This window comes from Mustela erminea, chromosome 1 (assembly GCF_009829155.1).
Source record: "Mustela erminea isolate mMusErm1 chromosome 1, mMusErm1.Pri, whole genome shotgun sequence".
Classification (NCBI taxonomy): Eukaryota; Metazoa; Chordata; class Mammalia; order Carnivora; family Mustelidae; genus Mustela; species Mustela erminea.
Genome location: NC_045614.1, coordinates 12,052,148 through 12,066,960, shown reverse-complemented (window position 1 = coordinate 12,066,960; position 14,813 = coordinate 12,052,148). Strand labels below are relative to the sequence as shown.

The 14,813-nt window shown below is 54.5% G+C and overlaps 1 protein-coding gene across 1 annotated transcript; it reads right to left on the bottom strand.

Moving 5' to 3' along the window:
* Positions 1–342: 342 nt before the first annotated feature.
* Positions 343–6,878, bottom strand: SYDE1 (synapse defective Rho GTPase homolog 1). The gene is made up of 8 exons (XM_032313845.1): positions 6,724–6,878; positions 4,775–5,116; positions 4,029–4,673; positions 3,660–3,874; positions 2,904–3,030; positions 2,533–2,693; positions 1,731–1,956; positions 343–1,378 (listed from the first exon to the last, which is right to left on the bottom strand). The coding sequence occupies exons 1-8, from the start codon at positions 6,809–6,811 to the stop codon at positions 975–977; spliced, it is 2,208 nt and encodes a 735-aa protein (XP_032169736.1). The 5' UTR covers positions 6,812–6,878; the 3' UTR covers positions 343–974.
* Between the last annotated feature and the right edge of the window lie 7,935 nt (positions 6,879–14,813).

Genomic DNA, 14,813 nt, shown 5'->3' with positions numbered 1-14,813 from the left:
GGAGGGGGCCTACTCTCCCGCTGGAACTCGGGCCCACTGAGGCTCCATTATTGGGGATTTCAGGGTGCTTGGCCACTGCAAATTCTTTTGCCCTTAGAGGTCCGTGAAAGAGCCCCATATGCCTGCTCCAGACGTGTCCATGCACACTAGTCCTCACATACAGACACACACGCACGGAGGCAATAAATATGTTCCGTACCAAAGTGCCCCCAGCCTGACATTTCAGGTGGGGCCCTCCGAAAGGGAGGTCTTGTAAGTGCTCAGTTTTTTCAGGGATGTGGAGGAAGAACTGGGGAGGGGAAAGGTCAGACTCTGCTAACTCCATTTCCTGGTTTGAGGCAATCATGGTGTTTTCCCGGAAGAGAAGGTGGGGAAGCCAGCTATTTTTCTAAAGACCCTTGGCTCCCCTTATCCAGCCAGAGCCCAGGATAGGGGCTTTCCCCCCCACCCTGCCTCACATAGCACCTCATGATAGTCCTTGGACCCTCCAGGGGAGGGAGCAGCAGAGTGCGGTGCTTAAAGCTAATACTGATTTGGTTGGCAGCAGCATAGGACTGACGGGGGTGGGGGGCGGAGGGGCAGGGGAGAAGGAAGTGGGGGCGGTGTCGTCTCACCATCTCGGGGTGATGCTCACAGTAACTGGTGTTTCCCTGGCCAAGGGGGAGGGGGCAAGAGAGGCCAGACCAGCAAGCGGGAGAAGTGCCTTTTGGCAGCAATGGAAGAAGCCCTTGGTACTAAGAAAAGATGTCCTCAGCAGCTGGTCCCGAAAGTACCCAGTCCCCAGCCTTCGCAACCAGTGCCCCACCACTGGGCACTGGAAACGAGGAATGATTCTCAGCAACCGGCTGGTCACTAGGCAAATCCCCAGCAACTGGGACGGTGGCCCGGGCGGCCCTGGTCCCCTCTGTCGCCGGGGCACCGCCTCAGCTGCCAGGAGTCTGGCCCTTTGTGACCGAGGTCCCGCCCCGCCTGGCTCAGAGGCACACGTTGATCTGCTTGGAGAGCTCTCGCTCCAGGTCCAGGATGAGGGCGTCGAAGTCTTTGAGGTTCAGGTGCGGGTTGAAGGGTGCCTCGAAGTCGTCTTCGAAGTCCGCGGCGCCCGCCGGCTCGCCCGCCTCCTCGTCCTCGTCCTCGCTGTAGCTGCCCGTCACGTGGTCGTAGTCCGGCCCGGACAGAAAGTCCCGCCCGCACGGCAGGAAGTCCCGTCCGCACACGCTCCAGTCGCCGGCGTAGCGGTTACTCGGGGGGCTCTCAGGGCCGCCCCGGCCGCGGGGCCGCGCCACCACTTCGGGGCCGGAGAGCGGCAAGTGCAGCGGCGGCTGCCGTTTGGGCCGCAGGTATGGGGCGAGGTCGGGAGGCTCCGGGGCCCCGCGGGGATCTGCGGGGGAAGAGCGGGGCTCGTGATTGGCCGCCTAGCTAACCGGGCCCCTGATTGGCCCGGCGGGAGACGGGACCTGCGACCGCATCGGGATTTCACTGGCCGAGCTAGAACTGGTTGCTTCGGCAACCGGCCCTCTGATGGGCAGGTCGAGAGGCAGGGTCTCTGACCGCGTCAAGCACGGATTGGCTCAATCTGAACGGGTTGCTGAGGCTACCAGGTACCGTTCACGCAAGGGGCCAGGCGAGAGGGGCGTGGCACGCCTGAAATCTGGGACTCTGATTGGTCGCCCAGAAAGCATCCTTGCGGCGGCCTGGCCTGGATTGGCGGCGCGGGCCAGGGGCGGGCTCACCTGGCCAGGCCTGAAGCAGGTAGTGCAGCACCTCGATGTGGCGCTTGAAGTCCACTGCGTTGGTTAGGCCGGGGCCAGAGCTGCGGATGCGGGGCCTGGCGGGTGCCTGGCGCGCGGGCAGCAGCACGGGACCGAAGCACACGGCCAGGTTCTGCGGGGTCATGCGGTTGTGGGCGTGGAAGGAGGAGACGAGGCGCAGATGGTCCAGGAGAAGCGTCAGCGTGGCCTGAGAGAAGACGGTTGGGAATCATGAAGCGGGTGAAGCTGGTCCCCTGTCAAACCTGAAGGGAGACTAAGGCGGCCCAGAGTGGGAAAACTCGAGATTTCATAGCTGGTTGATGGCTGAGGTCAGGCTTTGATATTAGTATTATGATCTATTTTGCTGGAGAGGAGACTGAAGACAAAGGCAACTTAGCTTTGGAAAGGCAGAACTTGGATTTGAACCCTCCCCACTGTCTGTTAGGCAGGGCTAGCATTAATCCCATTTTAGGGTTTATACCCTATGAGGATATTGAGGCACAGAGGGTCAGGACTTCTCCAGGATCCCACAGCCAGAACCTCCCTGGTGGTAGGCTTACAGACCTGTATTCAGAGCCTGCATTTTTGTGATATCCTGGCTGTGCAACCTTGGGCAACTCACTTAACTGCTCTGGGCCTAGGTTTCTGTAGCTACGAAGTGGGGACGCTAATAGCACCTACTTTCTAGGGTTGTGACAGTGTACATCATGGGCTCAGTGCGGGTGAAACACTCTCCTGATGTCAGCTCATTCAGTCCTGCCCACTCCCACCAGACCCAACTCACCCTCTCCACATCTGGCAGGCAGTTGAGGAGCCCACGGGTGCCCTCAGTGCTGGAGGGTGCCCTGCTTGGGGGTCCTTGGGCCATGGCCTCCAGCACCACCTGATAGAGGGGCTGGGTGATGAGTGGGGTGGGCAACTCCCGAAGATAATCCTTGAGGATGCCTGTGGACACAGGGCCCACTCTGGTCAGGGCACCCCTGGCTTCTGAGGCTGGAAGGGTCAGCTGGGGCTGGGAGGCGGAAGAGGAGGACAGGCACAGGAAAGTGAAAACAAAGCTAGACAGAAAGGGTGATGTCCCAGAGGGACCACAGGGACTCCCTTGCGGTGAAGTTTCAACAGGGAGCAGGCAGGGGACAGAAGGGGCTTGCTGACCAGTGATGACATTGATATCAGGATACAGGTCCTCAGAGAGGCAGACGGCTGCACTGTCCCGCTCAAAGGCATCCCGAAGCTCTTTCTTCACGGCTGCCGAGCCACACAGACGGTACAGCCCCACCACCTGGGGGTGGGGACAGAGAGAGATCTTCTTGCCAGGGCTACAGACTGATCGGGGCCAGGTGGTTTGGGGTTGGAGGTTTGGGTGAGGGTGGCAGTGGGCTGTGGCAGAGGGGCTGGCTGTGGCTTTCCCAGCTGCCTTCCTGCTCTTCTGACACCCATCATGGGGTCCCCACCTGGCTGCCTGAACAACCTGGCCCTGTAAACCCTCTGCTTGGATCATTTGTCCTGCCACCACCCTCCTTCTCAGCTCACTTGTCACCTCCTCTGGGAAGCCCTTTCTGACTACTCCAGCCAGCATCAAGTCCTGCTTCAAGCTCTCCCAGCCTCAGTCTTGTCCCAGCCAGTTTTACACTTGTGAGTTACTGGAATCATGGAATCATGTCTTTTCTTCCATCAGGTTCTGAGCTCCAGTAGGTCCAGTAGGGACCATGTATTACTAAATGGATGGATGACTCATGGGTTCTGGGCTGGGTGCTGTGGTCTATGGGAGCCTCCTGCCCTTGTCTAAGCTGGGATTGGACCTAGGAGTGTCCCAGGCAGGGTGTATTCGTGGGGAAGGCCTGGCCTCTGTATGCTGGGTGTCCTGGGCTGTAGGTCTGAGGGCCAGCTGGGACGGGGCAGGGGGCTCACCCGCAGCCCTCGGCGCTCGATCTGCCCAACACACTTCTGGATGATGAGGGGCACCTGGCCCGGGGGGTTTTCTCGCTCCACCAGCAATGGCAGGGGCAGCCCAAAGACTCGGGGCTCAGTTGTGCCTGGTGCTTCCTGCTGCTCTGACAGGGTCAGTTTGGCATACAACAGCCCCTGAGGCTCCAGGCGCACGGCCAGCTGCTGGGCCTGGCACCCTGAAGACACAAGGGCATCTGTGGGGTCTGGCTGCCAGGCTCCTATGCCCTGGCCCCCTGCTCTGAGCCACACCCCCCACCCTGGACACTCTGGGGGGAAAGGCAGGGCTGAATCCTGTGCCAACCGCTCTTCCCTTGCAGCCAGGTATCCTACCTCGGAAGACTGTGGGTAGCAGCACAGTGCCCTGGGCGCAGGGCCGGTGCCGCCGGACACCAGGGTCCCACGCCAGCACCAGGGCCCGCAGCAGCCGGGCAGCCTCAAGTTCCAGGTGGAAGGTGTGATCCAGCCGCAGGAAGTCTGGCCCCCCCCTCAGTGGCCCCGTTCGGGCCCGGGCCACCCCATCCACCTGCAGTAGGCAGCAGAGGTCTCTTGGGGTGGCCCCAGGTGCTGGCCGCAGACCCCCCAGCCCATACAAGTGCAGGCTGAGGCGGCCCCAGAGTGCGGCGGGGGGTGTTCGGGCTGATGGGCCCACCTCATAGGGCCGGAAGGCAGTGGGTGATGGGGGCCCCGCTGGGCGCTCCGGTGAGTCCCCATCACTGAGGTAACCGGCCCGAGGTCCCCTTGTGGCCCCAGCCCCTGCTGCCCGTCCCGGGGTCCCCACACTGCTGTCCAGGTGGTAACGACTGATGACGGAGCCCTCGGGGGCGGCTCGCTCACGCTCTCTGCCAGCCCGGGTGCCCCGCAGGCTCAGTCGCCGCCGCAGATCAGGCAGCTTCTTCATCTTCATGGAGAGGCGCCGAGCTGGGCCAGGGGACTTTGTGCGGGAGGCTTTGGTTGGGGGGCTTGCAGGGGCTGTGGCTGTAGAAATAGCAGATCTCAGAGTTCAGAAGCCTGGGCTTGGGATAGGGGTGAGGCTTGTGGTCATCTTGGGGAGCTGGAGGAATGAGGCTTGTGCTCACCTTGTGAGGCTGGGCCCTCTGGCTCAGCTGAGCCTGGTTGTGGTCCCAGGGGCTCTGGTGCTGGGGGTCTGGAGTCTTCCTCGGGGATAGGGTTGTACCAGATCTCACCTGCGGGCTCCCCGCTGCCAGGTGCCCTGGCCCCCAAAGCAGCCTCTTCTGGTGGCTTGGCCCCACCCAGCACCCATCGTCGACTGCTGGGCTCCAGGCTCTGCAGGTAGGCCCCCCGAGCTGGGCTCCGAGATGCCTCAGGGCTTGGGGGCCCCTCTGCTCCAGCTTGGGACCCTTCAGGGGCCTGGGGCTCTGGCTCTGGAGGATTGGGCTCCGGGCGCTGGGCTGGGCGGCCTGGCAGAGAGCAAGGGGAGTGAGACCCAGCTACCCCTCTGCTGCCCCCAGTGCAGCCCCAGCCTGCTGGCTCTTTCCCCAGCAGGGGCCATGGCTGGGGTGCACACAGTACTGGCACTCACTCCACATGTTTGTTTGGAATGGGCAGGGGCAACCCAGCAATCTCATTGGTTGCCAGCTTACAGCCTGCCCCCACTTCATCCCTGGGGGTCCCAAACGGTGTCCCTCTGCCCTTCAGCCTCAGGGGTCCAGTGGGGTTTCTCCAGGACTGGGGCCCACATTCTCAACTCTACCTCCCACCCCTGGCATGGAGCTCTGTCCCTGTCCCTTCTTACTGGGTGGCTTTGGGGAAGTTGCTTTCCATCTTTGAACCTCAGTGTCCTCCTGTGAAATGGGGGGAGTCAATGCCCTCCTCCAGGGAGGCGTCAGAGAGCTCGGCGTGGGGACTGCTTCTTAGGTGTCCAAGTTATGGTCAAGCATATAACCCACAGTGAAGGCTGCCTTGCTCCTTTCGGAAGACAGGAGCAGGCACGACAACTAGTGCTCGGGCCTCCCTTAGCCCTCCTTTTCTATAGCGCTCCCCCCACCGCCCACCCCTCGCCTGGTCTTCCAGGCTCTGCCCCCACCCTGGAGTGAGCCCTGTCTCTCAGCCCAGTCCAGATCCCCATGGTCAATGCCTTGGGGCCTCCGCTTTGCTCCATCCTCCCTTCTCTGACATCCTGGGCTGTTTCCTGTCTGTGTTTGTGCGTGGGCACCCCTGTCCCTTCTCCCTGCTCTAGGAAACTTGGGAATCTTTGGGAAGGGACGGGTGGGGAGAAGGTCAGATCCTGGAGTCATCAGGCCTCCCTCCTTTAACTCCTTCCTTCCTGGGACTTTCTGGCCCACGCAGCTCCCAGTTCCTTAAGGTCTTGTCTTGTTTGCTGGTAGACTCTCTCATCTGGTCAACTCTGATTTCCAATGCCCTTGACCCTGTCTCGGGGGTCTCTATTAGTAGCATGTCCAAAGAGCTGTTTAAGTCACTTCATTGGCTCTGGACAAATGACCCAACTGTTCCATGCCTCAGTTTCCCCACCCATCTAAAAGGAACAATATCCTAGGGCTGCCTAAGGTGGGCGCAACTGCAGTCACTGGTTTATAGGAGGGAGGGGGTTTAGGGGGTGGCCACTGTGGCTGATGCACCGCCTCTCTCCCTCCTCTGCAGGAGGTGGCTACCCATCTTCCATCCCGGGTCTCCAGGGTGCAGGGTGTCCCAGCCTGGCCTGACTGGGCCCGTTTGCCAGTTTCCCAACTCCTCCTCCCCTCCGCCCTCCAGGCGCTCGGTCTCGGGCCCATTTCCTGTCAGGGGCGAGGCCCCCTCCTGGGCCTCGCAAGGAACCCGCAGCGCTGGCATCCCAGGCCAGGCGCACATAACGGTTTGCGCCCCCTCTCCCCCCTGCCCAGCTCCTTCCTGCCAGGACCCCTGCCCGCTCTCGGTCCCCCACCCGGGGCCTCAGGGGGCTCCGCGGGGCTCCCCCCACCCCCTAGTCGTCCGCGCCTTGGGGCTCCCGGACCATCTCCCGGGCAGGGCGGGGTTCGGCGCCCCCTCCTCCGCCGCCTCCTCTGCTCACCGCGCTCCTTCGCGTCCGACTTTTTCCGGGGAAGTTTTTCCCGGCCTCGCAGGCGGGAGAAGGTTTTCCTGAGCAGCGGCTCGGCCATGCTGGGGCCCGGGCCGGGCCGAGTGCGCGCCCCGGGCTCCGGCCGCGCCGCCCCCCGCCCTCCCCGCCCCGCCCGGCCTCCCCGCCCCGCCCGGGCCTCCCCGCCTACCCCCCCACCCCCACCCCCAGTTCTCCGCGCCAGCAGGAAGCGCATTCCGGGAATGCTTGGCCCAAACTTTTTTTTTTTTCCCCTTCCCGCGGCTCGAGCGAGCGATGCTGGGATATGTAGTTGCCCGGGCCGGGTGGGGAGGAGATGGGGGCTCTAGGCTGCCTTGCTGGCTCCAACTGTATATAGCGTGGCACGGTCCTGAGCCCTGTCTTCCCTCTTATCCACTCTCCTTTGGTAATCGAACTCAGCACCTTCTTTTGGATTTACTTTCAAGACGCATCCTGCACGTATTTCCACCTCTTACCCCCCTGTACTGCTCCAGCCTGGTGCAAGCCGTGGCCTCACTCCCTTTGTTCCATGACACCTCCTCTTCTTTAGTCTTCTGGACGCCACTTGGGTGCCTCCCAATTTTCCCATCCCCCAATTTCAGTTACTACAGATGTTTAACAGACCATCTCCAAACTAGTGGTGTAGAAGCCATTTTATGATGCCGCAGATGCTGCGGGTAAGGGATTTGGGCAGGGCAGAGCTGACATTGATCGTTTCTACTCCTTGGTTGGAAAGGCTTTGAGGTTTAGAGGTAACTCAGCTATGGGGAGCTGGAATCATCTGCAGGCATGTTCACTCACAGGGCTTGCAACCTATCCCAGCTGAGGGCTGGGACCTCTTCACCGGCTGTGGACCAGGACAACTACGTGGGCCTCTCCCTCTGGCCCGGGCTTCCTACCAGCAGGTCATTTGTCAGGAGGGTTGTTTCCAGGACTCCAAAGTCAACAAGACCAAACCTGCATTACATTTCCTAACCCAGCCTTGAGGGTCATGTTGTGTCACTTCTGGCGTCAGATTCAAGACATAGACCCCACCTGCTCAGGAGGCCTTATGTCAAGGTGACCTTGTGAAGAGAATGTGGGATGGGAGCTATTGTGGTCATCTTGGAAAATTTAACCTGCTTCAGTCCTACATTCCGTTCTCCAGAGTGGATTTAAAAACCGAAGCCAGATTATGACACACCCCTGCTGGAGAGTCTTTCCATGACTGCTCACCCCACCTAGAATAAAATGCAGATTTCCAGTAAGACTTCTGGCCTCATCTCCTTTGTTGTCCCCATTGCTCACCATGACCTCCTCTCTGGTCCTCCTTTACTTCAAACTGTATCTGTATCAGGCCCTTTGCACATGTAGTCTCCTCTGTCCCAGAGCCCTGGTTCTTCTGAATTTGCCTCTTTCTCATCCTTTAGTTCCAAAAGCACCCCCTTGGGAGGCCCTCCTTGAGTCCCCACCCCTGTCCACTCATTATCACCTCATTGTGTTTCATTTCTTTGAACACTGTCACAGATTGAAATGAATAGCTTCAGTGTTTGTTCTAGTTTATCTGTGTCCTTGTTGAAATGGGGACTCTACCATATGCATGTCTGTCTTGTTCACTGCTGAGTGTTCAGGTAGGCGATCAGGTGCCAGGTGCCAGAGGCCTGGCTAGGAGTGGGTGGCCAAGCAGCTTGCATAGTGTGTGTTTGCTAATTTTGTGTCTCAAAGTGGATCTTTCTGTTTATTCGACTTGGAGTTTGTTGAGCTAGTTGGATGTGCAGATTCATATCTTTCATCCACTCTGGGAGGTTTTTCTTGGGCCATTATTTCAACTGTTTTTTTCTATCCCTTTCTCTTCTCTCCTTTTGGGACTCCCATTATACATATGTTTGTAGGCTTATCAGTGGTCCATGGGTCTCTCAGGTTCTACTCATTTTTCTTGGATGTGTGTTTGGCAGGAGACATGCTGGAGAGTGGTGGGATGCACCCCAGGAGTCTTTGAGGTAGCTACTGACAGCGGGGGAGAGGTCAGGGTCAAGACAACATCTGTTCACAAGTCCCAGGAAGTGGGCACAGGAGAGGGGGGCCCCTCAGGGTATGCCAGTACTTCAGAGAAGCTGGAGGCTGACATGGAGATGAGAGCAGCCCTTGGTCCCACCCATAACACATCAAATGAATAAAACCCACTCACACAGCATATCCATATTTACTTATTCATTCTTGGTAAACACTTTTGACGTTGTTTCTCTGCTTTTCCTTTGCATTTATTTGGCTCATTATTTAACTCATTTAATTCACAGTTGGCTATGAATCTTTGTCAGCAACCAGAAATTTTTGGTAAGTGTTAATAAAATGGTTATGAATACTGAGTTTCACATTCTGTGTAGACTGGCTTTTGGTAGTTGCTGTTGGGATTTAAGAGTGTTTGTGTGTATTCTCTTTCTCCCCAATGTTCTCACTGGCTGCAGACATGATGTGCTGTACTTATGGTGCCTGATGGATAAATCCAGCCCCCAGAAGAATGGGGATTTGTTGAAAGAAGAAGTGCAGGTGGAGGGTGCTGGTGAGGTTTGAGCAGAGCTCTGCACCTCTGTGGCAGACAGTGTGTGGATATATATCCTAGCTCCCTAACCCCTCATGTGGGATGACTGAAGGTTCATGTCCCACATCGACCCTACAGGTCCCCATGGGACCGAGCTCCAGCTCCCCACACTGGAAACTCGAATGTCAGTACACTTTTTACAGACTTCCTTCCCTTCTGTTTCTCACTTCTGCACCGCCTCCCCCCCACCTCCCCCTGCCTTCCAGCATTTCCTGGATCACTTCCCAAATAAACTCTCTGCACTTGAATCCTTGCCTCAGGGTCAGCTTCTAGAGGACCCCAAATGCAGACCTTCTTTCTAAGCCTCAGTTTCCTTGTCCGCACAAAAGAAAGAAAACTCCCCCTGTTACCAAGACTGTGGGAGTGGGAATAATGGAGGCGGGGCATGTATCTGTGGGCTAAGCCTGTCTGCCTTCTCCCTGGGATCCTTAGTTCCTGGGAATGCAAGATGAAGAAGATCACAGGGAGCAGTCTCCCAGCTTTCCCCCACCCACTTTTGTCACTTCCTGTTGTCCCTGTGCCTGAGGCTCACCTGTGTCAGGTACCTTCCAGGGTGAAGAGGCACTTGCCTGGCTGGGAGTCCATCCTTAGAGAATCCAGGGAAGAGGTGCTTGCTCAGAGATGTCCACCAGGGTAGCATTGAGCATCTAGAGGGGGAGAGGTGGCCAAGTTACCATGAGGCAGCTTCCTGAGGTGAGATATGGCGTCACCTAGCAGGCATTTATTGGGGCAGCTTATCTGGGCCAGAGCCTCCCAGTGACCCTTGGCAAAGCCCAGCAGGCCACCCATGGAGCTGAAGCCCAGGGGCAGCAGAGCCCCTAGTGCCCTTGCGGTGCCCTCCTTCCATCAGCTGCAGGTCTGCTGGGCTCTCCTGCTGGCCAGGCCCCTGTACACGCCCAGGACACCTTCAGCAACTGGCCACCAGGAGCCATGCCAAGAGCTGCCATGGTGTCCAGCTTGTAAGACCTCTAGTTGTCCCAGAGAAAGGGGAGGCAGTGTGGATAGGGGTGACCAACCCATGGGCTGGGGCAAATGGCCCAGGGTGGGAAGGACCAGGCAGAGACCCCATGTCATTTCTTAGCTACTTCCTCCTCTCTCCAAGGTCTCTGGGTTTGACTTCACTTCCACAGAAACGTCTGGCCCTTGACTGGCTCTTGGGAGGAAGCCCCTAAACCTTTAGAGTATCCTACTTGATAAGAATCTCTTTGTATACCTGGAGGCCAGGCTAACAATGTGATTTATAGTGAGGGCCTTCGGCCACGCTGTGTCAGGTTAACGTGGAGGAGCCAGACACTGAGTAACCAAGGTCAGCCACATGGGCAGTTGGCCATGTCTGTGTGGCTGTTATGGACAGAATTGTGTCTGCACCAAATTCATATGTTGAAGCCCTTACTGCTCCATCCCTCCCCCCAACCAAGTTCCTCAGAATGGCCTTTAAACCATGATTAAATCAAGTGAAGTCTTTAGGGTGGGCCCTAATCTGATATGACTTCTCTTCATAAGAGGTTATCCGGACACAGGATGTGTGCATGGAGGGGAGATTATACGAGGGCATGGAAGATGGCCGTCTACCAGCAACGGAGAGAGGCCTGAGAAAGAACTAAGCCTGCTGATGCCTTGATCTTGGACTTCTGGCCTCTAGAACTGAGAAGTAAATTTCTCCTGTTTAAACCACCCCGTCTGTGGTGTTTTATTATGGCAGGAGTAGGAAACTAATACCGATGAAAACTCTGGGCCACGGGACTCAAGGAGCTCCCCTGGCTGGCAGTATACCATGTTTGTGGTTGAATGTCACTGCTGGGAGAATTACATGCTGTCCACATGCATCCACTGGGAGGGGACAACTGGCCCCCTGGTGGCTCATCCCTTCTGGACCCTAGCCCTTGTGCTTTTTACCCTTGTTGGTTTTTAATCTCTATCCTTTCCCTGTGATAAACTGTGCATATAACAATTTTGCTGAGTTCTCTTGACTCCTAGTGAATCATTGAACCTGAGGGTGGCCTTGGAGACCTCCTCCTACACAGGTTCAGGGAGATAGGAATGACTCCCCAAATCCCTGGCAAGTGTCTATTTGGGAGTAGCAGCTTTCCCTCCAGGACCTCAGGCTGAAGCCTTACTGTATCCTTCCTCATGCCTTGCTGGAAGTGCCTTTCTTTCCTACCAGCTGATCCACCTTTTGCCTCCCAGAGTCCCACATGGGGCTGCAGCATGACCTTGGGCAAGTCACTCACCTGGGAGGTCACTCGGCATGATGGAAGGAAGGGTCAGGTGTTTGGGTCACACTACACTGCATTGGAATACTTCCTCTGCCCTTATCTAGCATATGACATCGGGACAGTTACTTTCCTTCTTTGAGTCTCAGTGTTTGAGTCTCCAAAATTGCTTTGAATTACCCAACAGAATCCCATGTATGGAGAAAAAAGTGTTATTGTGCTCTAATATTGACCAGGGTCATTCTGCTCCTTCAGACTCAGATAGATGGGCTCAGGCCCCTTCCAACACCCTTGCTTGAGATGTTGGAGAATTACTAGATGTTTGTTTACTCATGGACTCCTGTTATTGCTGAATTAAATAGCTTCATGGTGAGCTTGCTCTTCCTCGTTTCTAGGATGGGGTGCATGGGCTTCTTGCCTTGATTTTGCCAGGGTTCCCGGTTGTGTGACAGATTTTACTGAGGTTGGGGGAGTGGAGGGAGAGTTTACATTGCATACCACAGCAACTTAACCTTGACTGTTAGATGTCTCTGTTCCAACCCGGCCTACCTCCTAGAATCTTGTCATTGCATTGCCTCCCCATCCATTCCTTTGTTCATCCATTCATTTGTTCATTCATTCATTTGCTCAGTCAACAACTATATTTTGAGTGGCTGCTGTCTGGGTTTGGGGAAGATAAAGCAAGAAAACATGATTTCTCAGCTCTCAGCTCATAGGTAAGTGGGTGAAATAGACATTCACCAAAGAATCACACAAATGAATATAAAATCACTAATGTGATGAGAAAAATGAGGACTAGTGAATGTATTTGGGCACCTGATATAGCTGGGGTAGGGAGTGGGTGAGAGGCTTCCCTGAGGAAGTGGGGTTTGCCTTGAAATCTCAAAGCTGAGGAGACATTAGCTATGCAAATGTCCTGTGGCACCATCCATCCCTTCATTTTCTGGTCCTAGGATTCAGCCCATTTCACCTCTCACTGTTTGTTCCCTGTTGGTCTCTCTGTTTCTTGTCACTTCCATCCATGTGGACCAGGATTTGCAAAATAGAGCCTGTGGGCCAAATCTGGCTCTTGAACTATGACCTTCTTAAAAAATTTTAAAATGGTTGGAAACAAATCAAAAGAAAACATTTCGTGAGCTACTTTTGATAACTTTGATAATTAAAACTTCAAACCTAGTGTCCATGAAGGGAGCCTTAGTGGTAACCGTAGGATTAATGTGTCCAGTATACGTAATGTTAGAAAGCTCACACTGGATGGCAGATTCAAGACAGAATTTTCTGACTCTCAGATTAAGTAGTTTTTTCCCTGCGATCCTGGAGCCCAGCCAGCAGATACAGAAGGTGGAAACTTCCTCCTGATTTCCTATTTATGGGTGACAGTTGAAATATTTTGGTAGTTGAGATATTTGGGAACCCATGTAGGAGGATTTCTGGGGTGAGGAGAGAAAAGGAGTGAACATAGGCCAGTCACTAAAACCCAAAGAGCCAGATCCATTTCTGCAATATATTTTACTTTCTTAAAAAAAAAAAAAAAAAAAAAGGAAAAGGAAGGCACATGCTCTATTTTGTCACTACAATTTGCAGGGAGAGAAGTACACGGAAGGTAGGTAGACACTGAGAATCTTTCTGAATCATTTTGATGATGTCAACCCATTTTTTTTTTTTTTTGCAAGAGTAAAAAAAAAAAAGACTTTTATGACATGTAAAATGATATGAAATTCAAGTTTCAGTTTCTACTCTTTGATGTATTGTTTATGGTGACTTCCATGTTGGAACAGCAGAGATGAGTCATTATAACAAGCTGTATGATCTCTAAAGCTGATAATTACTATCTGGCCATTTATAGAAGGTTTCTGACCCCCAAGACATGGGATGAGTCATCAGTGGATTAATTCTGAAACATGGGCCCTCCCTACATCCCTGCTTAATGTCATTGTCCCCCTCTGCCCTGTGGACCAAGGCCCATGGTGACTGACCACCACTGTCCTCCACAGCCTCCCACACACCCCACTCCCCTCGCTGTGGCCTGGAGACACACCTCTCTGCGTGTGATTTCGCTGAACAACCCAGGCTCTGTCCCACCACGGGAACTTTGCACATGCTGTCCCTCCCAGGGGATGATACACCTGAGGTAGGGGAACTGGGGCAGTTTACAGCCAGGATAAATGCTTCTGAAAAAGAACAGCTTTATTTATTTTTTAATTAAAAAATTTTTTTTAAATTTAATTTTATTTTTTCAGTGTTCCAAGATTCATTGTTTTTTTTTTAATTTTTAATTTTTTTATAAACATATATTTTTATCCCCAGGGGTACAGGTCTGTGAATCACCAGGTTTACAAACTTCACAGCACTCACCAAAGCATATATCCTCCCCAATGTCCATAAACCCACCCCCCTTCTCCCAACCCCCCTCCCCCCAGCAACCCTCAGTTTGTTTTGTGAGATTAAGAGTCACTTCCAAGATTCATTGTTTATGCACCACCTCCAGTGCTCCATGCGATACCTGCCCTCCTTAGTACCCACCACCAGGGCCACCCATCCCCTCACCCCCCTCCCTTCCAAAACCCTTAGTTTGCTTCTCAGAGTCCACAGTCTCTCATGGTTCTTCTCTCCCTCCGATTTCCACCAACTCACTTCTCCCCTCTCCTTCATCCAATGTCCTCTGTGTTATTCCTTATAAAAGAGCCGCTTTAAATCCAAGTTGTGAAACAGCACTGTCGCCACCTGGTGGCCATATCCTCAAGTTGCAGCTGCAATTCTTCCAAAGCGTTTGGTGTCGTTCTTGGACTTTTCCTCTCCAGAACCACATCTATACCAGGGAACTGGAAAACGTCCGTGGAAAAATGCCCCAGATCCGGTTCTCCTGTATCTCTGAACTGAAGGCCTATTTGGATCCCACATCTCTATAACCCTCCTTTCCATCCTCGACCTATCTCTGTGATCCCCAAACTTTAAGGCTCATATAAGCCCTATGGGTTGCTGTTAAAATTATGATTCAGTGGTTTGGGATGGTGTCTGAGTCTTCATTTCTAGCAAAATCCCTATGATGCTGATGCTTCTGGTTCATGGATCTACTTGAGTATCAGTTGCTACTTTTTCTATCGAAAAGGGGTCAATAAACTCCTTCTGCAGATAGCTAGACAGTAAATATTTTAGGCTTTGTGCACCCTAGAGTCTCTGTCAAGATTATTCAACTCTGCCCTGTAGTTTGAAAGCAGCCGTAGGTGATACATAAATTAATGGGCATAGGTGTGTTCCCATAAAACTTTGTGAGC